This window comes from Elaeis guineensis, chromosome 2, assembly GCF_000442705.2.
Source record: "Elaeis guineensis isolate ETL-2024a chromosome 2, EG11, whole genome shotgun sequence".
Lineage (NCBI taxonomy): Eukaryota > Viridiplantae > Streptophyta > Magnoliopsida > Arecales > Arecaceae > Elaeis > Elaeis guineensis.
In genome coordinates this window covers 101,339,969-101,352,616 of record NC_025994.2, presented here as the reverse complement: position 1 = coordinate 101,352,616, position 12,648 = coordinate 101,339,969, and the positions used below count along the sequence as shown (strand labels likewise).

At 33.7% G+C, this 12,648-nt stretch overlaps 1 protein-coding gene across 3 annotated transcripts; it reads left to right on the top strand.

Moving 5' to 3' along the window:
• The first annotated feature begins 3,990 nt into the window (after positions 1-3,990).
• Positions 3,991-12,648, top strand: LOC105032030 (equilibrative nucleotide transporter 3). 3 transcript variants are annotated; one of them, XM_010906364.4, is made up of 10 exons: positions 3,991-4,198; positions 6,226-6,289; positions 6,419-6,523; positions 7,846-8,001; positions 8,090-8,233; positions 8,329-8,434; positions 9,014-9,189; positions 9,299-9,459; positions 9,899-10,157; positions 11,623-12,648. In XM_010906364.4, the coding sequence occupies exons 2-10, from the start codon at positions 6,248-6,250 to the stop codon at positions 11,728-11,730; spliced, it is 1,257 nt and encodes a 418-aa protein (XP_010904666.1). In that variant the 5' UTR covers positions 3,991-4,198; positions 6,226-6,247; the 3' UTR covers positions 11,731-12,648. The 3 variants fall into 3 exon arrangements, with proteins under 3 accessions (XP_010904666.1, XP_073108487.1, XP_010904683.1); XM_073252386.1 differs by having other exon boundaries at positions 4,044-4,135; positions 6,228-6,289; XM_010906381.4 differs by lacking the exon at positions 3,991-4,198 and adding an exon at positions 4,361-4,483.

Genomic DNA, 12,648 nt, shown 5'->3' with positions numbered 1-12,648 from the left:
TTACATATAAAGTAATTATTTTAATTATTTTAATTTTTATTTTTCATAATATTAACAAATATTATTTTTTGATTTTTATTTTTTAAAAATTTAAAAATAAAAAAAATATTTTTTTAATGACTAACCAAATGCATCCTAAATTAAACAGCTAGCTGCATTAAAGGGACATGATTGTTTCTTCAAATTTATTCAATATTGAAACTTTGTTCATGAGATAGAAATTCAATGAATATTTCTTGTCTTTATCTTCATGGCAAGATGGCAGACGGACGCATGTGACATGGTTTCATGGATTAGGTGTCAGACAAACGTAGTGTTTGTCTCCTATTATGTCCTTAATTTTTCTATTATATATTGGCTGAGAGGATGAATTTGTTTTCTACATTCTATCTTTTGGATTAGGTATTTCTAACATTTAGCCCGGTCTCATTCAAGTACCATGTAAAATCCTACACAAAATCCTTCCCAACTGATCATATAGCAAGATTCATACGATCATATGGAAAAGATGGATTTTCTGCATGTCCATTTTAAAAATCCCCTCAAACCCCCTCCCTAACTTCCCCCTCCCAAAAAAAAAAGGGAAAAAAAAAAAACAAGGTGTAGCTCTTCTCTAATGTCGAGATTTCACACTTAATTCCCTCAAATTCTGTTTCTGGTGCAGCAAACTCACATTTTAATGAAGGGATCTAAACATGGTGAGTGCCCTGATTGATATGTTTGTTCGACTGCCGATGAGTTCTAAATTTTCATGCTGCAGGTAAAATGCCGTTCTAAATAAACCTTTGTTTGCTCTCCCTGCATTTGTCCTAGAAATAAATGAAGTTTCCATTTCTATTTTTCCGTGTCAAGCGCTGCAACTTGATGGTGGTTAACTGACGGCACAGTATTTTTTTGTAAGTCGGGTGCTTGACCATCGGTCCATCACTTGTCACTCGTTTTATATCTATCTATAATAATAATAAGATGATACATAAATATTAAATATTAAAAAAATATTTTTTTGACACGTAAAATTATAGGATAATCTTCTATAATATCATAGTCAATTTTTTTATATATTTTTTAAATAAAAAATAAAAATAAAATAATTTGATAAAAAATAAATAATATTTTAAATTTATATAATAATAATAAAATGATGCACGAGTGTTAGGAATTTTTTAAATAAGAAATAAAAGTACAAATAGTATCTATATAATAATATCTATTTAATAATATAAAATATAAAAAATAAAATTTGATACGTGGTGTTATGAGAAGATTATTCTATAAGTAGGAGTGGTATTCCGTGTTGATACGTAAGATTATAGAATAATCTCTCATAGTATCAAGTTTTATTTTTTTTAATTTTTATATTTTTTAAATAAGAAATAAAAGCACAAACAATATCTATGTAATAATATATATCTATACAGATATTAATAATATATATCTATACACGGATATTAGGGATGGTATTTCATATTGAAATATAAGATTATAGGGTAATCTTTTGCAACGTCACGTATCAATTTTTTAATATATTTTTTAAATAAAAAATAAAATAATAAAAAGAATAAAGAATATTTTAAATCTATATAATAATAATAAAATGATATTTGAGTATTAGGATATTTCAAATAAAAAATAGAAGCACAAATAATATCGATATAAAAATATCTATCTAATAATATAAAAATAAAAAAATAAAATTTGATACGTGATATTATAGGAGATTATTCTATAGTCTTGCATGTCAATATGGAATACCATCCTTAATATTCATGTATCGCTTTATTATTATTATATAGTAGTTCTAATTCAAGGCTTGTGCAAGAAAAAAAATTAGAGGATTCTGTTACATGGAGATATTCGATGTCGGGTATTTACTAAATACAACAACTTTCATTGATTTGGGAGGTCATCTTTGGAAAAAAAAAAATTAGAGACCTTTTGATCTCATCATAAGATTAATTGGAGAGAGTAATTTTTAATATAAAATATTATTATTATTATTAATTAAATATTCATAATGTGAGAGTTGAATATTTTTTTTTTAAAAAAAAATTAAATGCTCTCTTCTTATTTAATACAGTCTTTTTCAAAGATAAATATGTAAAGAAGCACACCAACTAGGGGATACCGAAGTTGTGACGTTTACGTCAATAATGGGAAAAGGTCTCTCTGTTTGGATTTAGTCCAACGCATGCGTGATGCATGAGGTATGGAGTTGAATGGCTATCATCCCATCAGCCCACCGTATTCTTTTTGCTATTAGGTGAGAGATGCACAACCATATCTTTAGACGCATCTTTTTTTTAACTTTTTTTCTTTTTGCTCTCTCTTTTCAACGTGAAAACGACCGAAACAAAAGAATCTTTATCCTCTATTGGTACGAAAGATGAATTGTAGTGATGGAAAAAAAGATGGATAAAAAAGAATAGATATATTTGATGAATCATAGATGGAAATAATTTCATACCTTATTTAGTATAGGAGGAAAAAAAAGAAAAATAGATGATATTTTCATAATATTTTTACTAAATTATTATGTGATAAAAATATTATTATAATACTAAAAAATAAGATAATTATAAATTTATAATTTTTATAATTTATAATTATATAAAAATAATATTTTAATTAAATAAATAATTTTATAAATTAATTATATATGAATTAATTTATATATTAATTGTATAAATAACTTATTAATTTATAATTTAATATAAATATTTAATTAATTTTATAAAAATGGTTAACTAAAATAGTAAATATAAATAGAAAAGAAAAAGATAATTTATATTATTTACTTATAATTATAAATATTATGTATTAAAATTAAAATTATTAGTAATAAAATTTAAGATTAATAGTATAAATAAAATAAAAAATATAAATAAATTGAATGAAAAAATAAAAAAGTATCATAATTTTGTTAAAAAATTAATAAAAAATAATTTTGTCAATATAAAAATCTTTCATTCAAAGTGCAAATTGATATGCCAGCATAAAAGGAGATTCTGTCTTTTCATTGTTCCTTCTTAAGAGTTTTTTGAACTAAATGATAAACGAGGATCGTTCATTTTTTCAACTCCATTCATTCTTCTTCCCATAATTTTAAGCAAACATAAAGTTAAAGAAGGAATAGCCACACCATATGTAACTTAGGAAGCCCTCCTTGTTGGGTATGGCACGCACTTTATAGTACCAGCCACCTCCAGTGAAAGAATTATTGGCCGGATCTTTGGACCACTAATAATTTAATTTCTTTGTTTCAATGACAACACATATTGCCACGTATTTAATATTTTTTCCTACTTTTTTTTTTTTTTTTGAAGAGAATGTTTTTTCCTCCTTAACAATGCACCCTATCATATATTTAATGTTTTCTGCCCACCATATATTTAATATTTTTTTCCTCCTAATTTGTAAATTATTAGTTGAAGGGCTTCTGAAATACATGGTAGGGCCCATGGACAATTTATTAGTTAGGAGGAGGAAGGTATTAAATAAGGAGGAAACAAGAATTAAATTATTAAATACATTTGTTGTCATTAAATACATTAATCATCAAACGAAGGAAGCATTGAATACATGTGTTGTCACCGAAAAAAATAAATAAATGGGGACAAAATGTTTAAATTATTTGTGGAATCAGGTCCAACCGGTAATTTTTTTCGTAGAGCGGGCCTCTCCAACAATTGCACCCCCAGGCCGATGTCCACACTCATCGCATGAAACCCTGCTGGGATCGGCGTTAACGGCGAATTGGGAACTTTGGATTCGTCAATAGAGAAATGATCCGAGCGTCTAAAGATCTTTACTGTAATCATAGTCTTTGTTTATTTTTTCTTTTTGGGATCCTTCCAACGTGCTAGCTGTTCGACTCTTTTTCTCTTTGCATTAAAAATAGGAATCCTCCAGTTGTCCTTCCCTTTGGCTGGCTAGGAATCCTGTTTCAAGTAGGATTCCAGAATCTCCTCCCCCCTCCCCCACACGGCGTTTTAAAGCGCTGCTTTTTTTTCTGATCCCTGTCCTTTTCTCTTTGTTTGATTCCATTTGGCTGGATAAGACTTTTTAATTTAAGAAAGATTTTTGAATCACTTAGCGTTTCAAATCCCGGACGCAATCTTCCACCCTCTCCAAGAGAATGCTTCCTTATCTCTCCTTTCTTCCCTCTTGACTGTTTGCTGCCTTGTCCCATGAACCTTTGGTATTTACTTTCTCTTCTTTGTTTTTTTTTTTCTTTTCTGAATTGTTTTTGGTCTCCTTGGATTGCCACTGTGAGCATGTTTCTGTGCTGAGAAACCTCTGTTTTGCAACAAAAGATTGTGTTGCTGTTTGTTTTAGGTGTGTCTCGTTTGGTTTCCCTGGTGTTTTTTGTATGAGTTCTCGAATCTTGTGAAGAAGAGAGACTGGGTTTGATCTGGGTTCTTGAGCGGCCGCAGTGGCATAGAGATACGGTATTTACTCCTTCGGTGTCGGAGAGATTGATGAGGTTTCTAATCTCCTTTGTTCTTCCATCTCATCTCTTCATTTAGGTGTTTGAGTCTTTATGTGCGATAAAGTTCTTGAAGTATGGGCAGGCTCTCTGTCTCGAGAATCCTCTGATACGAAAAGTTCCTGATCGTTTATTTGGTTGCCGGTGTGCGGTGATGTTCCTTTGGTTTCAGGGGTCAGATTACAGAAGGAGATTAGATGTGATATAAGTATGGATTGGAGTAAAGTTCAGTTCCTCAAGATTCCATCTTTATTTGGTTCAATCAGAAGATTGATACAAGAAATTTCTGCTATTTTTTTTATTTGTCGTGGGTCCTTCAACCTGTCAATCATATTCTTGTAGGGTTGCTTCAGACATTCTTTAATGAAGAAATTATTATACTCCTTTCGTATCTTTGGTTTTAAAATCTAGGGTTTCTTTGCAAACATCCCCCGATTTTAGTGCAAGATGGAATAAGACGTGTCCCGGATTATTGAGTGGGCTCGAACCTTCACATATTTCCATGCATATTTTATTAGGAAAATATATATTGTCTAAGGCGCATTGTCCATTATTTTTTCTCAACTTATTTTATGGTAAAGGGGCCTTTTTCCAGCTGGTATCTTTTTTAATTGATAAAACATTTGTCTTATTTGTACTTTATGAATCCTCTTATCAGTGTGGCATCTTAGGTTTTTGACTTTGCTTTAAGTTTTTCCTTCAAGAATCTTTTTGCTACAAGGAGCCTTTCAATTCCAAGACCAACATAATTTTTTTTTCTCTGAATGTATAATTCCTTTGGTGTTTTCTTTTCCTCTTTTTCTGCATGTGTTTATCTCTGATAATCAAAACTCTAATTGGTGTACTATGCATGAAATTTTGATTCATTTTATTGTGTATGTTGATATTATAGTGATAGAAGTGCATGAGGAACTTAAATATAAAGAAGCTTTCTGAGTGAAGTTGGACTAGTGTTATGAATAATGACTAATGTGACGAATAATGACTTGATTATTCTTCTTTTTAGTTCAGAGACAGTTCTGGTGATATTTTTTCTTTTGGACATTGATATTAATCTGCTTTCACATTCTTTACTTTGGTGTGGAGCATAAATGCATCCTTTTTAGGAGGTTACCCTAACCAGTATTTCTAAGTTATTTAATTTGATATTATAGGATGGGGGATGTAATTTCAGATGCTGATCTGCCTGTTGACTAGTGATTGCTGATATAGTTACTAGTGTTATATTTTTTTCAGATAGAGAGAGAGAGAGAGAGAACAAATGGCTGGGTAGAAGAAAGGTATACATATGAAGTAGAGTTCCTGCCAAAGTTTATGCAAGAATACTTTATATAAATCTAAAGCATAAAATTGGATGATTTCTATTCTATGGAAGAATGTATGATCATATTGACCTTTGATGTCTTGGCATCATTGTGATCCTTCTTGTTGCTTTATGCATAATGCTGCTAGAATACATTGATGTTTTTATTTATAGCTTTTATAGTTTTGTCAATTTTTTTTTAGAATGTAAATTATCAACTTTATGAGCATGCTCGTTAGTTAAGTGTATGAAATTTGCATCATTTTATCACCAGCAGCATGTGGGTTTTGATTAGCTTTGTTTGTTGCAAGCTTCTTGAACGGGAGATAGTTATCTAGCCCTTGTTTCTTCTCAATCTGCCACATCATGCGATCAGAAAAGTTATGCCATGTTGTTATAATTTTTTGCTCTTTTTCTTCTTTTGTTGCTTTTAAAGGAGTGGGTGAAGGGGATCGATCATGAGTTACCAGACTGAAGCCGGTGAAGTCAGTAGACATGAGGTGCTTTATCTAACCCTCAAGTTTCTGTTAAGTAGTTACTGGAGACTTCTACACCAAAAGAAGTGGAAGCAATGTGCAGTTCAGTGATTGTTCTGTAGAAACGACTAATATCTTTCCACAAATGAACAGGGAAAGTACATGGCAATGATCATGTGCTGGCTCCTAGGAAATGGATCCCTTGTCGCATGGAATAGCATGTTAACAATTGAAGATTACTATTCTAACCTCTTCCCAGTAAGCACCTATTTACCTTTTTCACCATCATCTTGTGGCATTCTGTCACTAGTGTCTTTTTGTGTCATTCTAGCTCTGTAATAATACTCATTTGTATGCACTGTGTTCTGTTTCTATCCTGTTTGTGCTATACTGTATTCCTGAAAACTACCTTGGTGGGAGATGCCTGCCAATTTGTTGATATTTGTTGTTTTGATCAATTTAATGGGATTTTGATTTTATGTTCCCTTGAATCAGTTCTGATTGAGCATCCTTGTCATGTATGGTATCATGTTATGCTATCCTAAATTTGTTTTTACATTGTATAATGTGTTCACAGGTATGTATGTGTGGTGGTCATAAAAAGTTGGATGTGGGTATTGCATTGCAAGTTATCAGAAGAAGTAATAACAAGACAGGAAATTAACTAATATTCAGAATTAAATCCTAGGATTTAAGCTATGACTTTGAATAAAATCAAATTGGCTGTGATGTATGTACATAACTTTTCCAGCTTTACTTTGATTTAGCATATAACTTTTCCAGCTTTACTTTAATGTAGCATATCAGAAACCAAAAGTTTAGTGCTTTGACATATATTGTTGGGGATGACATACGGATTACGAGCTTTATTTAGTTTGAAGACAGGAAGGAATTCTATTTATTGGCAAATTAAATATTATTCTTTTTCATTGCCAGGAATACACAAGAGGTATATGTCCTGATAATTTATGCTAGCATTATTTTATGCAAGAGATGGCGCAAGCTGTTAGTTGATGAGGAACAATTCCTCATTGTATCACTCTAGCAGTCATATGTGATTTAGATTATTGTGATGATATTTAAGGACTGCATGCTTGCGCTTAACTTGTCCATTTCTGCTTCTCATCTGTAGAATTAAGCTACACCTCTAGCACATTGCCACTCTATGTTTCTGATAATGAATGCAGCTGAGTATAATCCCATGAAGGCAGGGTCAGCTGTGGGGAATCTCTGTAGAAATGGTCAGAATAGGTTCTAATATTTGTTGCTAAACTGATTTCAACATTCAATAAATTGTGCTATTAAACAAAACTTTATCCAACTTGGTGACAAGGGGAGCTTCCCAAAGTGAAGTTTTACCTCAAGCCATCAACTAATTTGTGTAATGAAGCTGAAATCATCTCATTCAGGAATAATATTTATATTTCTAATTAGACTTTGTTGTTGTGTTGTTATGCTCAAATATGTGTTTTTTGGCACCCTAGCATAATATACTGTAGGAAGTACTGATGCAAAGTTTCTGATCAATGAGCGATGGATGAACTCTTGAATGAATTGCCTGAAGATTTCTCCTATTGCAGAGGTACCACCCCACAAGAGTACTTACACTTGTTTATCAACCTTTTGCCCTTGGGACACTTGCAATACTAACATATAATGAAGCAAAGCTCAACACCAGAAAACGCAACCTAATTGGATATACTCTGTTCTTTCTAAGTTCTCTGCTCCTAATTGTGGTAAGTATCTCTATTATTTTGAAATTATGTAAATATGATCTTTCCTCAAATTTTAAGTGGATAATGACATAGGACGTTTCAATCGTAGTTGGATGTGGCAACAGCTGGAAAAGGTGGGATTGGAGTCTTTATAGGTATATGTGCCATCACTGGAGCATTTGGAGTCGCTGATGCTCACGTTCAGGGGGGCATGGTTGGTGATCTGTTCTTGATGTGCCCAGAATTCAATCAGGTAATGCTTCTACAAATTACTTTTTTCAAATTTTAATTTTCATATGGAGCAGTATTCTCACATTCATGACCCTTTTCTTTCTTGTGAAACTGCAGTCCTTTTTGGCTGGCTTGGCTGCATCTGGAGCACTAACCTCTGCTTTGAGATTAATAACAAAGGCCGCTTTTGAGAACAGCCAAGACGGTCTTCGCAAGGGAGCCAGTGCGTATAGACTTTAGCAGATCTTTAGTGATGATAAGTAGAGAATATACTTTCATTTTCATTTATACTACAATATTTAGACCATTTGGCTGTACAAACTGAAACTTGAATTTTGTCAGAAGTTTAAATTATATGATGCACTCTGATTATTTTCCCACCACATACTCTAATGATGCACCCAAAAGTTATTTTTTCAATCAATTCCTTGATTATCCTTGATTATTATTTGCCTTCTGAGTATGTTAAATTAAATCCTCACCTTCTATTGGAGTAACAACTGTAATCGTCTAAGCATTCAAAGTAACATCAGATTAATTGCAGCTCACATACTATTGAAAGTACTTTCTAAAGATTTATAAGTAGGACACCAAATGATTCATGTGTCCATCAGAATGAACCCTGCAATCCACAGAAATCTCTCAATGAGATATCCTGCACCCATATCATGAATTGAGCGTTGATTTTATCGGCTAATTATCATTTCAATTCCTGTCTCTCCTAGTATTTTTGACAGGAAAAGGTTGACATGTATCTTCAGGAATGTTAAAAATAATTGTTATTTCTGACTTCCCCTTGCAGTGATGTTCTTTGCAATCTCAGCATTCTTTGAGCTACTCTGTGTGCTATTGTATGCATTCATCTTCCCCAAGGTGCCGATTGTGAAGTACTACCGTTTAAAAGCAGCTTCAGAAGGATCTATGACAGTTTCTGCTGATCTTGCTGCTGCTGGCGTCCAAAAGCAACGGCATCAAGGAGTCTGTATCTTGTTGAGAATTTCACGGCTATTCAAAACCTTTAATTTGCAGACTGGTTTTCTTAGAAACAAAAAAATTGTTCCCACATTAAAGTAAATATTTCTTGCAGGCTGAAGAGGACCCTAAACTCTTTGAGCGTTTGACAAACAAGCAATTGTTATTGCAAAATACAGATTATGCACTTGACGTATATCTGATATATGTTTTGACATTGTCAATTTTCCCTGGATTCTTGTCTGAGGATACTGGGTCCCACAGCTTGGGTTCATGGTAAGTGTTTGTGTCAGTAGTCTATCATGATCTGTCAATATATTCAATTTGTTCAGATTTGGTTATAAATGTAGTGAAATCCATGCTTGCATCGTTTGTTATAGTTTACATGCAAACCATATAGCTGTTACCTCTGAGCAGGTAGCAGGCATTTTGATATTTTTCTTTTTTTTCTTTTCCTTCATGTCAGCGTATTTCTGATCTCCATTTGCCTGGAAAAAATATCTTTTTCTTCAGAAAGAAATGGACCAGTGAAATATTATGCTGAGTTAATGATGTTCTGTTTCGCTATCTTTTTTCAAAACCTGGAGGTCAGAACAAAGGAAAAATTTAAGGATCTTGTTATGTTCCATGTAGTTTATGAAATATGAAGCCTTCAAACTTTCTGTCTGCTATTGCTGACTGATGTTGCTCACTATTCATCTTGTTTGCCATTTAGGTATGCGCTTGTCTTGATTGCTATGTATAACGTATGGGACCTCATAGGGAGATATCTACCCCTTTTAAAATGGATCAAGTTGACGTCACGGAAAGGTCTCATGGTCGCAATTCTTTTACGTTTCTTACTCATTCCAGCATTCTACTTCACAGCAAAATATGGTGACCAAGGATGGATGATTATGTTGACATCGTATTTAGGACTCAGCAACGGTTACCTCACTGTCTGTGTACTTACTGCAGCCCCCAAAGGATACAAGGTCAGTAATATTCTTACCCAAAAGGAAAGAGAAATGTTAGTAAACTCCATACTGATAACATATGCAGGTTTCTGCACAGCACATCCAGTATTTTGTTTATATTATATATAAATCCTCCCTTTACCATTATCTATAAATTGATCCAGAAAATGTTAATATAAACTGCAGCAAACACCTTAAATTAGATTAACTCTAATAGATCAATGGATGGTTTGCTCAAGTGCTGGTGGGACCATTGAAATTTAGGGGTACTAGAGCTAGGCATAAAGGCCATTATTTTCTTTTCCCGGTATCTCTCTCAAACTTTCCTTTCTATCCTTCTTCGGCCCTCAAATTTGAACTTTCTGCCTTCAGCCATGGCGCTCAATGTGAAAACATGATACAGAAAATGGTCCAGGAGGTGACCGGCCCAGCCCGTTGCCTCGGTGCTGCTACACTTCCTATGCTTGCACATGTGGCTGTGCTGTTGCATGGTAGTATGTGCATTCATCCATGATGTGTATCGTGCTCTTCAGGTTTCTCACATCCTCTTCATTGTTCAACTTTAACACGGCAGGAGACAATGGCAATCTCTATTGCCATGGTCGCTGCCACTGCCTTGATAGCCCTAGGATGGTCACCTCAATCACCCCTCCCACCAATATCATCACTATCACCACCCTCAACCACCCTCACATCGTCTCGACACTCATTCGCCACATCATTGTTGTGACTCATCATCAGAATCAACGCCAACAGTGCTCTCTTGCCTACCACAAAAGATGGAACCCAACCAAGACCACAAAATCCAAAATCAAACACATTCAGAAAATATGATAAGGAAAGGTGAGGTGGGATCTGTACAAAAGAAAATGCTGACTTGGTCATGGAAACGAGGCAGAACCAAGGATCGGGGCACTGGAAATGAAACCCAAAGTGATGGTTAGAAATTGAAAAGCTTCAATCTTCTTTTTGAATAAAGGTGCTAAAAGCCTCCATTTTTTGGAAAAATCTTGTCCAACTCTAGCTACACATAGCTTACGTTTGGGAAGATCTCCACTATTTACTCCAGTGAAACTGCGAAGGCACATGAGCTCAGGGTGCTGACAGCTGCCAAACCGAACCATCACCACCACTACCAATGCCTCTCGATCAACTGCAGGCATGAGGATGCAGCCACCAAGAGGCGATCTGCAGCAGGGACGAGTTTGTTATAGTGTTCAGGGACCCTGGTTTAGAGTAACCACGGGCACAATAGTCATTTATCATCTTGGATTAATTTAACTTGAGACCATGGTTAATTAGGGCAACATAGGCCAACAGAAGGGATTGCTTGTAATTTAGATTGACATTTTCTGGGTTGATGTTTTACATATGATATTGATAAAAAATTGTGTGATTTGCACCCAAAAAAAAGAAAAAAGCCTCTAAATATTATTGCGGGGAATTATTTTGAACCATGGACTGAGTAGTTTTCGTTGTGCAGGGACCTGAGCAAAATGCACTGGGAAACTTGCTTGTGCTATTCCTTCTAGCAGGTATATTCTCAGGTGTTGCACTTGATTGGTTGTGGCTCATAGGGAAAGGCTGGTGATGCTGCAGCACTAAGAACACATGAAATCTACCTGCAACAGCTTATTGTGTAAACTAAAAGCTGTTCTACAATATTTTTTATGTTATTTTTATGAGTCTGAAATTATATTTCTATAGTTCTATATCACATGTGACAAGTGCATGATTTTTTATTTCTTCCTCAAAGCATGAAACAAAATTGGAAGTGCTCTGTTGAGATTTATTGAGTTAAAATTTTCATGCTGTGTTTGACTTCGTAGCATTATTTCTTGTTAGACTTTTTGTAGCTTGCCTGAACACACAAAAGAAACTGGATGATTCATTCAAATTTAAACCAGAACAAATTGTTTCATCAGATAAAACCTCCATAAACATTTCTTTGTCTATTTATAACAAGCTTGCAGGATGATAATTGATAGGCATATCTGACTGGATATCATGCAGAATATGTCATGCACAGAAATAAAAATGCAGTAGTGTCTTTGTTTTGTAAGGAGGTGGTATTTGGTGTTTACAATTACAGAGTTTTTTAATATTTGGCATATTGCCTCATTGAAGTTTCATGTCTTTCCTGCATAAAAATCTCCCAAATTGATCATATATTGAAGTTCCTTTTTTTTTCCCATGAGACTTGTTCTACCTCTTCATCTCCTACCCCATCTTCAAGCCTTTGTAGCTCTTTAATGTAGATTTCCCAACTTAATGTTATCAAAGTTTGTTTTTACTACTAAATGCTAAAATTAGTTTGTGACATGCTCAATGTGTAGAAATATGGATTTTCAATCAATCACTAATTAAAGTTACTCTTGAATTTTATGGGCTGAAACCGCCTTGCAATTGAGCTAATTCCTTTCTAATCAGCTGGATAAACCTTTGTCACCCTCTTTCTGTCTGGTCAAACATCTCAGGCGCAAACTAGATTTACACTAAACTTCATTTT